The sequence below is a fragment of the Mobula hypostoma genome, chromosome 20, assembly GCF_963921235.1.
Source record: "Mobula hypostoma chromosome 20, sMobHyp1.1, whole genome shotgun sequence".
Taxonomy (NCBI): domain Eukaryota; kingdom Metazoa; phylum Chordata; class Chondrichthyes; order Myliobatiformes; family Myliobatidae; genus Mobula; species Mobula hypostoma.
Window position 1 is genome coordinate 4,468,792 of NC_086116.1, and position 12,858 is coordinate 4,481,649.

The 12,858-nt window shown below is 38.7% G+C and overlaps 1 protein-coding gene across 14 annotated transcripts in view; it reads left to right on the forward strand.

Annotated features, from left to right (window-relative positions):
• LOC134359288 (nuclear receptor subfamily 2 group C member 1-A-like) overlaps positions 1 to 12,858 on the forward strand; it is a 131,403-nt gene that overhangs the window by 61,742 nt on the left and 56,803 nt on the right. For 9 of the 14 annotated variants that reach the window (XM_063072264.1, XM_063072266.1, XM_063072262.1 and 6 more), the window contains 2 exons: positions 1,670 to 1,749; positions 4,000 to 4,116. In XM_063072264.1, the coding sequence (XP_062928334.1) occupies positions 4,021 to 4,116 (96 nt within the window). In that variant the 5' untranslated portion in view covers positions 1,670 to 1,749; positions 4,000 to 4,020. Of the gene's footprint in view, positions 1 to 1,669; positions 1,750 to 3,999; positions 4,117 to 9,801; positions 9,898 to 12,374; positions 12,514 to 12,858 lie in introns of all 14 variants that reach the window. The other 5 variants (XM_063072275.1, XM_063072277.1, XM_063072271.1 and 2 more) reach the window with 3 other exon arrangements.

Sequence of the window (12,858 nt, forward strand, 5' to 3'; positions counted from 1 at the left end):
GAAAAGTGTGTATGGAACCGGAGGAGATAGCAGAGGTACTTAATGAATACTTTGCTTCAGAATTTACTACAGAAAAGGATCTTGGCGATTGTAGGGATGACTTACAGCAGACTGAAGAGCTTGAGCATGTAGATATTAAAGAAGAGGATGTGCTGGAGTTTTTAGAAAGCATCAAGTTGGATAAGTCACCGGGACCAGATGAGATGTACCTCTGGCTACTGTGGGAGGTGAGGGAGGAGATTGCTGAGCCTCTGGCGATGATCTTTGCATCATCAGTGGGGAGGGGAGAGGTTCGGGAGGATTGGAAAGTTGCGGATGTTGTTCCCTTATTCAATTCCCTTATTCAAGAAAGGGAGTAGAGATAGCCCAGGAAATTATAGACCAGTGAGTCTTACTTCAGTGGTTAGTAAGTTGATGGAGAAGATCCTGAGAGGCAGGATTTATGAACATTTGGAGAGGCATAATATGACTAGGAATAGTCAGTATGGCTTTGTCAAAGGCAGGTTGTGCCTTACAAGCCTGATTGAATTTTTTGAGGATGTGACTAAACACATTGATGAAGGTAGAGCCATAGATGTAGTGTATATGGATTTTAGCAAGGCATTTGACAAGGTATCCCATGCAAGGCTTATTAAGAAAGTAAGGAGGCATGGGATCCAAGGGGACATTGTGGATCCAGAACTGGCTCCAGAGTGGTGAGTGTGTGGTTTGGGCTGCTGGCGACAGTGGTGGAGGTGGATACGATAGGGTCTTTTAAGAGACTCCTGGACAGGTACATGGAGCTCAAAAAAAAGAGGGCTGTGGGTAACCTTCGGTAATTTCTAAGGTAAGGACATGTGGGCCAAAGGGCCTATATGGTGCTGTAGGTTTTTTATGTTTTTATAGCCCAGTTAATTTAAGCATAGGTAGATTTGCATCTCTACACGAGGAGGAAAGAATTATTAATTTCTGTCTTAAATAACTTAAATGACCAAGATTTTATGACTGGTGGGTTGAAATAGTGTCTTGTCTTAAAGTAATTCTATGAAATAAGGTGGCAAGGTAGTGTAGCTGTCAGTATAACATTATTACATCACCGGGCTCCCAATCCAATTCCACTGCTCTCTGTAAGGAGTTTCTGTGTTCTTTCAGTGACCATATAGATTTCCTCTGGGTGCTCTAGTTCTTTCCCACATTCCAAATAATGGGGTTAATTGATAGGTTAATTGATTACCTGGGTGTAACTGGGCAGTGTAGGCTGGAAGACCATGTTATCATGCTGTAGCTCTAAATAAAATAAATGAAAAATAAAAGGAAATACATTATTACTTCAAAACCAAATATACACAAAGGAATTTCAATTATTTCATTTGGCTACCCCAGCTGCTCATGCTCAACACTCTTATGACTTTCTCTTTGAACCAGTGCTAGGATATTGATTGGTATTAACAGATTTTGTTTTTTACTTTGGGCTTCGGTTACACTTCTGCATAACACTGCAATGTTGAACAGAGATCTAATTTCGTAACACATTTAGGAAGAAATTACATTTAAAATAAAAATAAGTGCAGAAATTAGAATCAGCAGAAAGTCGCTACCTGTATTTTAAAGCCAATTGATTCGTTCTATAATTAGATGTAATAAATCTTTTCTTCCCTCGCAATTAAAGGTGACTTTTTTTTGCCCCTAGGCATGCTGAAAAACAAGTAATTGGAAAGAAAAGTAACATTTATACTTGTATAAAAGTGCAAACATTGAGGATAGTAAGAGGTAAGTTTTTGCCACTTTGGAAGTGTTAAATAGGTTTTTAAGTTTGCAATTACTCTTGTGTAGACCAATGCATGAAAGAATGCTCCACATATTGTTATGTTTTCAACAGTTAATTAATTTTTTTTTACCCCCTGGGTACTCTGCAAGAATATTTAATGTTATCTGCAAGTACGATGCACTTGTGCTGTTTTTATAGGTATAGTAAGAACGATTAATGTGCATTATTTCAAAATTAATTGGTCCTAGCACACACTAAAAATATGAACATTGGGATTAATTTGATAGTAAGAATCTCAGTCATAAGGGGACTAGTGATGGGACAGATGTGTGGTTGTTTATGACTTCCTGTCATCAGTACAATCTCAAAACTTATTGATGGACAGCTATTGACATTATGAGCAATAATTTTCTATTAAACATGTCCAATTGATTTTATTCAATTTGGTTGTTTATTTTAATATGAATATTTAATACAGCATAGAGTAGGCCCTTCGAACCATGTCACCCCAGCGACCTGCAACAAACCCGATTAACCCGATAATGACAGGACAATTTACAATAACCAATTAGCTTACCCGATACATCTTTGGACTGAGAGAGGGAACCAGAATATCCAGAGAAAATCCACACATTCCATTGGGAGGATATACAGAGATTCCTTACAGAACTGCACCAAAATTAAACTCCGAACTTTGGAGCGCCACAAGCTGTAATAGAGTTGTGCTAACCATTATGCTGCTATGGTGCCTGCCTTTTAGAATCTGTACACCTGCCTTTCCTCCCAAGCCCATTCCACTGATTATTAATTTAATTGGCTACCTTAATGCAAGCCTACTGTAGTTTACTGGTGGAAGAATCAAAGAGTGAGCGATATACAGTACTGTGAAAATGCCTAGATATATAAATTTTATTTTGGATGTTTTTTGTGTTCTGCATTAGTGTGTCAGTAGAAAAGAGCAAATTTCAGATTTCTGAACATTCATTTTCGAAAAAATTTAATGTTACTGAGAAATGTTTGTATTTTGTTTAAGTAAGATACTGAGTAATACACCATTTTTCAAATAAAAACTTGATTACTCTAGGTATATAGCCCAGTGCATGATTAAATAAAGATAACTAGCAGGTGCTAATGATTAATGACATAATGGTTTGAATGAACTAAACTGATCAACTGAAACAGAAACCGGTGTAGATGGAATCAATCTGGGCAAAAGACAACCTAACTAAAAGGTGAAGGTGTAACAGATGTGATAGTTTTAACATTCAAATCATCAATCCTTACACCATGGCAAGATTGAGCATAGCAACAAGACACAAGGTGCTCATCCTGCATCAGCAAGGGCTCTCCCAAGCAGAAATTTCACGGTAGACAGGAGTGTCAAGATGTGCTGTCCAAGCTCTTCTGAAGAAACGGGCAAGAAACACAACGGTCGGCTACAGAAACTGAATGCAGTGGACAAGAAATACATCAAGCTGATGTCCCTTCTAAATCAGAAGACGTCCAGCACTGCAGTCAGCTCGGAACTCATGGAAGCAATAGGAACCCAAGTACACCCTTCTATAGTCCGGAGAAATCTCATCAGAGGTGGTTTCATGGAAGACTTGCTGTTAAAAAGCCATTCCTCCGAAGTGGAAACAAAGCCAAGAGATTTTCCTATGCACAAAAACACGAGGACTAGAGTTCTGAACAACGGCAACAAGTGCTGTGGACTGATGAGTCAAACTTTTGAAATTTTTGGCTCAAGTAAGATGCAGCTTGTCCATAGAAGAGCAGGAAAGTACTACATGGACAAGTGTCGCAGCCAACAGTGAAGCAGGGGGAGGTTCCTTGAAATTAGAAATGTATCGTAGTGGCAGTGTGAATCTCAGCAGTGAAAAAGGCTGGATGCTAGAAGAATATAAGTTTTTGAATCTATGCGATAGATTTTCATTAGCTAAAAACATCAAAGGATAGTCTTCAAAAACATGATAATTGAAAATTAGATTTGAGTTGATCTGTACCTCAAGTCCATTTAGGTAGATAGATAGGTAGCTAATCTATCTATCTAAATGGAGTTGAGGTACAGATCAGACCTGATCTACTTGTTTGACAGAATATTTTAGCTTAGCTCGGGGGCTAAGCTTAGTGTATATTGAGATTGGCATGGTTCCTATAACAAAAGAGGCCAAATTTCTGAAGTAAGATAGTGGTTGAACTGCTGTCCTCATGGTTTTTACCCTTGGCTGAATGTTGCTTTATGACTGCTACAGGTTCGTAATAATCAAGTGTCTATGGCTGGAAGCCCACCAGTCTCCTTGGCTGAACAGACTCAAGTAAAGCTCATCACAGTCACTGATGACTTAGTTCAGCAACTAGCTGAACATCAGGTATGATTTATTGGTTGCTGAATATGATTGTGTGAATTTGGTCATGTGTTGTTATATATGCTTTGCACCTTTCTGCAACTGCTAGGAAAAGTTTTGAAGCATTTCTGTATGGTCCCTTTTGGTTTTAAAGGCAAATTTACCATGTTCCAAGACTCTCATTCAGAAATACTTAGAAAAGATTGTGTTCATTCTATTAAAAAAAGTTCATCTACAATTTTCCTTGCTTTGCATAAGCATATTAATGCCCAATTAACCTTGTGGACTAGCAGTATACTTTTCTTTTGATTGAACTCCACACCAAGAACAGTTTATTTGCTGAATGACCTAAAAAGAGAAATATATGCTAATCTAACCTTTGTGCAAATACTACAGGAAATGCAAACCTAAATTTAAAAGCTACTAGAATACGACTCAAATGCACCTCCTTGTAAATAACTATAATACAGTCTTTTTGCAGTAATAAGAAATCCTGTATGTCAGAGACAAAAATTAATTTCTTCCAATTATTTTTAACTTGCCATGTACTTTGTCTCTGAACCTTTGTTCTGTTTTTACCAACAATTTTTCAATCCAGTTCCTTAAAAGTCTTAGCATTGTCTGAGCAATAAATTGGCTATTTCTAGTACTCAAAGCCGTGTTCCAGATCAGGCTTGGGTGGTATTTCTCCAATTTGATTAACGTACAGCATTCTTCTGCAAGTCTTTTTCACGTCTAGGTGTTCACCGTAAAATAGTTACCACTGTGTTTTCCTTCTTATCTCGTCTTTCGAGCAATTTTCTTGCCATCCATGGAATCCTTGGAAAAACTGGAACGTCAGCATGCTTCAAGGTGCCCTTTTAGAGCTGAGTTTGGTTGCTATTTGGACTTGTCTGTAACAACAAGTGATAGGGTTTGACAGACTTGTGGGCAATATGTGAAGCTCAGCATTTAATGTATGTCTTTTTTCATTAGAAAAGATGTTGGGATTATTCTGTTGCTATGAATTTAAACTTAAGAGCAGCAAAGTTGTTCAGGAAATTGTGTATCCGCACAATGCCCTACAGATAACTGGGAAGCTGTTGCATGTTCTTGAAATGTATGCATATGTAATAATTGGGATAGTTTTGTTCACTAAGTGCAGCAGAAGGACTTGCCTAGCAAGCAGTGGAATTGTCAAAGTTTTCTTGCCAATAGGGGAAAATGCCTTGCTTGAGGTTATATCTCTGTTGATAGCAGGCTGCTTTTTAGAATTGAGGTAGCTGCTGAGGTTAAGGTTTTGGTTTTCAATGGTGGAGGGGGGTAGAGCCTTGAAGTTGGAATAGAGAATGAAGGATAGAGAAATCTTTTGTGTATAGAAATAAGGTTGAACCTGAAAAGAAAGCTAACTAATGAGATAAAAACAATTATATTGCACAGTCAGAAACAAGTTTCATTTATTCTCTGCCCTTTCTGGATTGTTGCAACAAAGGGCATCTTTCATTTTTTTTTATGTAGGAGTGGAGATTCTTTTTGACTTAGCTGCTCTTTAAAATTACAGCAATTTGTTCATTGTTCAAACTACTTTTTGTAAACACAAATAAGATTATCTAATTTCTGTAACCTTGGTGTTTCATTGTATGTGGCATAGTATATTAGTTCAATACTAAGCTAAAGTGTTATAAATTTTGGACAAAATATTAGTCAAATGTAAAAGTAATAAATGAAGTATGAATGTGTAGCCAAGTCAGTCAATAAAGAAAATTGAAAGCAAGTTCCTCAAACATCTGGATACAGAAACCACATGGGGAAGTTGGTGTGTATTTTGTAGTCATAGAATCATATCTCAATGGAAAATGTAATAAATCAGTCAGTGGGAATATCCTGTAATGATCTTGAGATATATATATGTTCAATCCAGAAGTATTTGCATTTTTAATGTTGTCTTAGAAAGATAAATAATATTTACTAAAGTAAATTTAAAAATATATTAAAAAACCTGCGGAAGGGATTGCCCATCCCACCCCCACTCTGATCTGTCTGTGGTTTCTTGTGCTTGCGGAGCAGCAAGCACCTCTTCGGCCTGGGCACAATGTAGCTTTCTGGCCTCTATACTGAATTCTACAACTTCAGGTAACTTGCTTTCTCTGTCTTTATCAGAACTGGCTTGTCATTTCCTTTGTGGTTGTTGCTCAGTTTTTCTTTCTCCATTACCAAAGTCTGACATGCAGCCCAGCATTTCACAAATCTTGCATTCTTTTGTCTGTGTTCTCACCCACTGCCACATTAACCCATTGACTAGGCTTACAGCTTCTTCCCAGAGCAACCTGGCCTCACACAGTGTCATATTCCTTCTGTCCTAAGTGTCACATCTCCACTCTCTCTGCAGCCTAATACTAATTTGTATTCTGATCCTTCTAATCCTAAGAAAAGTGTTTAACCTGAAACATTAATCCTGTTTCTCATTTTGTAGGTGCTGCCTGACCTGCTGAGTATTTCCAGCATTTTCTGTTTTTAGTTCAGATCGTAATGGTACCTTAGCTAACTTGTTTTCTTTCCTTCTCTGTTTCTCTTTCTCCAGATGCTGCCTGACCTGTTGAGTCTTTCAACCAATTTTTGACACAGACTCTCCTTGATTAACCACGCTCCCTAAACTTGGTTTATACTGTTCTTTCCCTCAATATCTGCCCGCTACTGATGTCAGACTTCCTGGCCGATAGTTACTCGATCTCTACCTTTTCGAACAATAGTGCAGTATCAGCAGCCTTCTAGTCCTCCAGCATCAAGCCTGTACACAGTGCATGAAGGCAAGAGCCTGAGTCACTTACTCCCTCATTGTTCTTATGGACCTATTATATCTATTGGGTTTATTTTATCTGGGTTTATCAAAATACTCAACAATAATGGTGGCAACTCAGTCCTTCCTATTCTTACTCCTTAATTTTAGTAAGACGTATGCAGCAGATTCATTCAGAACTTTACACTCCTCACTAAGGCTATTGTTTTGGCCTCTGATAGCATTCAATCTTTCATTTCTAATGAAAGGCATGTGCCTGGCCTGCTGAGGGTTTCCAGAAGGTTCTGTTTGTATTTCAGATATCCAGCATCTGCATTTTGATTTACATTTCATACTGAATTCACTGCCAGCTCTTCTAAGCTCACCAGCCCTGACTTCCTGCTGTTCTCTCTGATGTGATTTTCTTATATCACATTTGCTATGTGGCTTCAGCTTAAAACTAACTTGTATTTTTTTCCCTTACTTTTCTAGATCTGATGAAGCACCTTTAACTGGAAATGTTAATTCTGATGATAATGGGTGTTGTATGTATTTTCTGATGTATTTGAGCTTGCCCATATAGTACAAGAGTGGCACCCTCTGCGAAAGGGAACAAGCTCTTCATCTGAAATACTAGTTTTCATAGCAAGTCTCTTCTCAGCCAGATGATGAGAATGTGTTCCTGCTACTTGAGTCAACCTTTCAGTCCTGCAACCCTCATTGATATCTGTGCTTTCCCAGCCCTCCTGTGCATTCCTATCCACCTGGATTTAATTTCTTAAACCTCAGTCCGTCCCTCTCACTCTTTAACTATAGCCTATTTGACCCAAATTTTAATCATCTATCTGAAAAGGCACTCTGCCTTGGGATCTTTTAACTTAAGTAAAAACACAGTTTTAACTAAGTTATTTCTTGTGAGAAATTGCATCATTCCATGAAAGCATGACATTTAAAATAGAAGCAGGAGTAGACCATTCAGCCCTTTGTGCCTGCTACCCCATTCAGTAAGATCATGGCTGTTCTTGTACCCCAGCATTATGTTCCTGCAGCAATCCTGTAAGACTTGAATTCCTTGAAGCAAAAAAATATATATATCAGTATGTTTGGTTACCATAGAGTATCTGGGCCAAATAAAACATACAATTGGAGAAATTCCTTATTTTCACAACAAGGAGTGACCTTTCTGCCCATTTTGGTGGTAATGTAATTTTGTATGTGAAATTTTCCAGTAAAACAGTACATTTACTCAGAGTGCTTAAGATTTCTTCAGACTTATCAGGCTGAGTAAATGTGTACTTATACTGCCTTTGCATTTAGGATGTTGCAATATGTCGGATTCTTGCTCCCAACAGTACCATATCTAATTTTGTGTTTTATGATAACACCATGTTATTTGGTCTTTTGATAATATAGAGGTAGTTGTTGGCTTTGTTAGATTTGAAAGAGGAAATGACAAAAAAGAGAACTGGATATCCAAAAGCATAAACGAGAGAAAGGAAATTTTAATGAGGGGAAGGGATAAGCATGGGAATGGTATGTGAAATGTATACATTATTAAGACATGCTCATTAGAAAAGTGAGAAGTGACATTGGTGGGATCAGTCGAATTGTTCACTCTTTGAAGCAATTCTAAATAAGATGGGTAAAACATTTGTACCCTCCCTGATGATACATTGATTTCTCACACTGAAACAAATCACTAATTTCTGAGTGATATTTTAAGTAGGGCACATGTGTATGTGCACTGTAGGTTGAAAGGGGTATTGATATGCTGGAAAGGAACGGTATATTTTTAGAAGGAACTGTTTAAATGAACAAATTTATTAGAGAGACTGTTTAAATTGCTGAAAGTACAGTAAATATAAATAGGATGATTATCTTGGAAGGGCAGTACCAAACTAGAAAGCAGCACCCCTGCATTAATAAATATAAAAACCACAGGAATTGTTTTCCCTTTGCGGATTTGTAGATTAGTAGTTTAGGTAAGAAAGCTGGAAATGTGTGGATCGAGTTAGAAATTGGATCATGCTGGATATGTACAAGTGGCCAGGATCGTTTTGACTGGTTGAGGGTCGACCCAGAAATGCATGTACATGCTTTATGACATTGGCAGATTTTGGCCACTACCAGCAGCACTGTACCTCACAGCATTCCACGTACATGAATCAGTTTCAGGTGCCACTAGCAGCTGCGGCAAGTAATTGACACAGGCTGAATTCAAGATTGCATCTCTTAAAGGGGCTCTGATTTTTGGCTCTAGCCTCTAGTCCATCTGACTTTGACAAGGTTTGTAGAAGCAATAGGAGGTCAGAATATCGAGCAGGCATACAATTTTTAGATCCACGTGTGAATAGATAAGTGGAAGAGGTAGAAAGGAGGATGGGCAGGGAGCCATCAAGGTCCATTGTGAAATGCCATTAGAAGACATTTTTAACCATGGTCCACTCCAAGAATTTTACACCAAACCATCTGGATGTTGTGAAGAAGCTTCCCCCATATGGTTAGGTCAGTGAGTACACCATGAAATATCACCTCTCACATTGCTGCTATCAATCATTGAATAATAATTTCTGTGAATTGCAACCTCTACCCCACTTTAACAAGCTGGACCATACCCTCAAAAGCTTACCATTATAGTGGACTCATCACTCAGATACACTGAAGCAGACTTGGCAAAGCATTTCCCTTTCTGAACTTGGAGATGGCACTTAAGCTCTGCCAGCAACAATGGACTAACTGGTCAATTTTCCAGAAGCTGTTGAAGAAACCTTACCAAGTTGCTGCCATCCTCTTCACCAATGTTTCGCAGTTGCCACAGTGTGTTGTGGACAGCAATGAATGTTCAGGGTGATTGAACGGGTGCCAATCAACTGGACTGTTTTATCCTGAATGAAGTCGAATGTCTTCCAGCAAGTGAAGAATGTTCTTTTACATCCCTGACTTGTGCCTTGCAGATGAGGAAAAGACTTTCTGAAATCAGGAGTTGAGTTCCTCGCTACAGAATACACAGCCTCTGATCTGCTCTGCAAGCTACGGTATTTAAGATCCTGGTAAGTTTCCTGTCAATGGCCTTCTCCAGGATGTAAATAGTGAGGTTATAGTAATGGTAATGCTATTGAAAATAGAGGATATTTTCCTTTGGCGATCACTGTTAATCTTGATACACAAGCCCAATTCAGAATGCTGTTCAGTTCATGCTGTGTGGACACATCTTGACTCATTCTTTGAGCTTTGAAAATGTTGAATTAGCTCAATAACTGAAATGAAGGGTTCTCCCAACACATGCAGAAAGGACTTTTCACCATGTACTGTTTTAATTGCTATTACTACTGTTTTTTTTAATCCCATCCTCCTACTCTTCCTGCTGTGGTGCTGTAGTCAAAGATTGCAGCCTCATTAAGGCAAACCTATTTGGGATGTACAGCTGACAACACAGCAAGATGCTCTCCCTGTGGTTTTAGCCTGTAATTGGAATGTTACTTGCTTTCTCCGCCACGTTCCAGGTTTCACGTTTCTTTACATGAGTGATGAGCTGTAGCTGCTACAACCCATGTTGGTGTCAGGAACCATGGATTTAGGGCATAGCTGAAGCAAAGTACTTTAAAATAAAACTATATTGTTGGGTTCCCAAATGACTCCCATTCCCAATCTGATCATCTAATAGAAATTAGTTTTTGTTTGCAATGAAGCCTTTTGTAGATTGTGATCAGGTGGTTGTTCCTGCATGGAATCTTCAATGGGCCATTTGTGCAGGTTGTCGCTTCCTGAGCTATAGGATATACTGTTGCCTCGGTGAGGCTGTATGCCCTCTTCTCAAGGCAGAATGGTTCAAATTCTCCTTTCATTAGGAACAGTCGAATGTTACAGAACTGAAAACTACAACCTGTGGCGATCTGCTACAGTTCCCTAGAAAGGACTGCTATAGACCAAAGTCTGTGTGTCTGGATCTCTGCTTACAGCTTGACCGATCCCAGTGACCAGCTTATTTCTGGCCACGTTGCTGCTTTATCAGTTAGACTAATGACCTGTGCTCGCTGTCAACTCTTGGAGCTTAAGCCCTCTTGGATATAGTCTTTGTGATTTTTCTTGTAAAGTGTACTCATCTCCAGGCTTCTCCCTCTTGTACCTCTCAGGCATGATGGAAGCTCAGTAGACTACCGGTGTGCCTCATGGTTTTGGTCAAAAACTTGAACTTGGCTGATCTTGGTATTCAACAAGTATGCAAATAATTGCAAATCTTTTTAAATTGCTTGGTAGGGATGTTTTTCTTGGTGACAGGACAAGGTTCCCTGTATGTGGTTCACACAGTTAGACAGACTTGTTAATTTGCTTTTGCACAAGAATTAACATCTTTGTATGCAATTCAATCTTGTGTGTATGTTGTACCTAGACTGGCACAATTCAAGATGATGTATTGTGAATTGCTTGCTACATAAATTCTGGCAAATCTGGACTTCTAGCGCTGTGCAGGGGTGTTAAAAAGGTGTAATGCATTTCAATTTGTTGGTGCAGATGACCCTAATAGAAAACAAACATCGGGCATTTGAAAGAATAGATATAACTTGTATATCTCGGTATTTTGTGAGGCAAGAGTACCTGGCTGATTTTAAATGCTCTCTGATTAAACAATAGTATTGCATGGAATTCACAGCGATGGATGGCTGTTCTGCCCATCTGGTGTGTGCTAGCAGTTGGAAGGGTGGTTATGCTTCATCTGAACTTTTGCAGTCTCCTCTGTTCCTTACTGTCTTACATATTTAGTTAGCTTCCCTTTGAATGGCCATCTTATTGAATATTCATGATACAAAAGTGAATGCTGCAGGTTCTAGAAAACTGAAAGAAAGGCACAATTTATTCAGAATACTTGGCAAGTCAAGGAACATCTATGAAAAGAGAAGCAACATTTCCAGCCAATCATTCATCAGAACTGCAAGAAGTTCAGAAATTAAAAAAGATATAATAAAGTGGGGAGGGGTAGCAAGGCAAAGGAAAGGTCTGTAATACCAGAGATCGAATGATATAATGGTGGTGCCAGCATAAAGCGGGTGATAGAGTTTGTAGAGGTGAAAATAGGAAGAAATGGTACAAAATTAAATGCTAGATGAGGGGAGGGTATAAAACGGGGACCTTGTGCCTCAACAAGATGAAACAGCTACTTTCTTAAACTGCTTCCAGTTTGGTACAGTGCATACAGTCCTCACAATTCAGTTTCCTCCACTTTGGAGAAGTCAAGCACAGATTGGGTGAAGGACTCGCAGAATGTTCCTGCTAGTGTGACCCTGAGCTTCCCATTGCCTTGATGCATTTATCTGTCATCTTCTCTAAACTGACTGTTGCATTGTTCTACATTTGAGGAACAGTACTTCATCTTACAACTTGGCACAGTACGAGCCTGAAGCTGCAATATTGACTTCAGCAACTTAAGATAATCATTCTTGTAGTCATCTCAAATGTTCAACATTCAGTTTTCTTCTTCCCTCTCTTCTGCTTTTTCACTTTGTTTATCATCTTATTTTAACATCTCCAGGCTCTCAGTTGACATCACCACCATTACTTGTCTTTCTATATATGAACCCACACACACAGTTGAGGACCAGAAGAAGCCCACTTGATTCCTCATGGCTGATCTGAGTGTAATCTTAACTCCACATTCCTAAGTACCAAAGGTAACTTTCAAACATACTTGTTTATCAAGAATTTATCTATTCTCAAAGACACGGCTTCCATTCCCCTTGTAGAAGAGAGTTCTAAAGATTCTGGACCCTCTAAGAAGAAATATTTTGTCTCGTCTGTTTTAAGTGGAACAGTACCTTTTTTCTTAAACAATGACCTCTAGATTTTGCACAGCGGAAATTGCATATATTAAATATGGTAGAATTCCCCAGCACTTTTCTAAACTCCAACAAGTACAAGCTAGGCTTGTCCAAATGTCTGTATTTCACTCTTGTAAATCTTCTCTGAACTGCTTTCAATGTGTTTACATTGTTCCTCAAATAAAGAAGGCCAATACT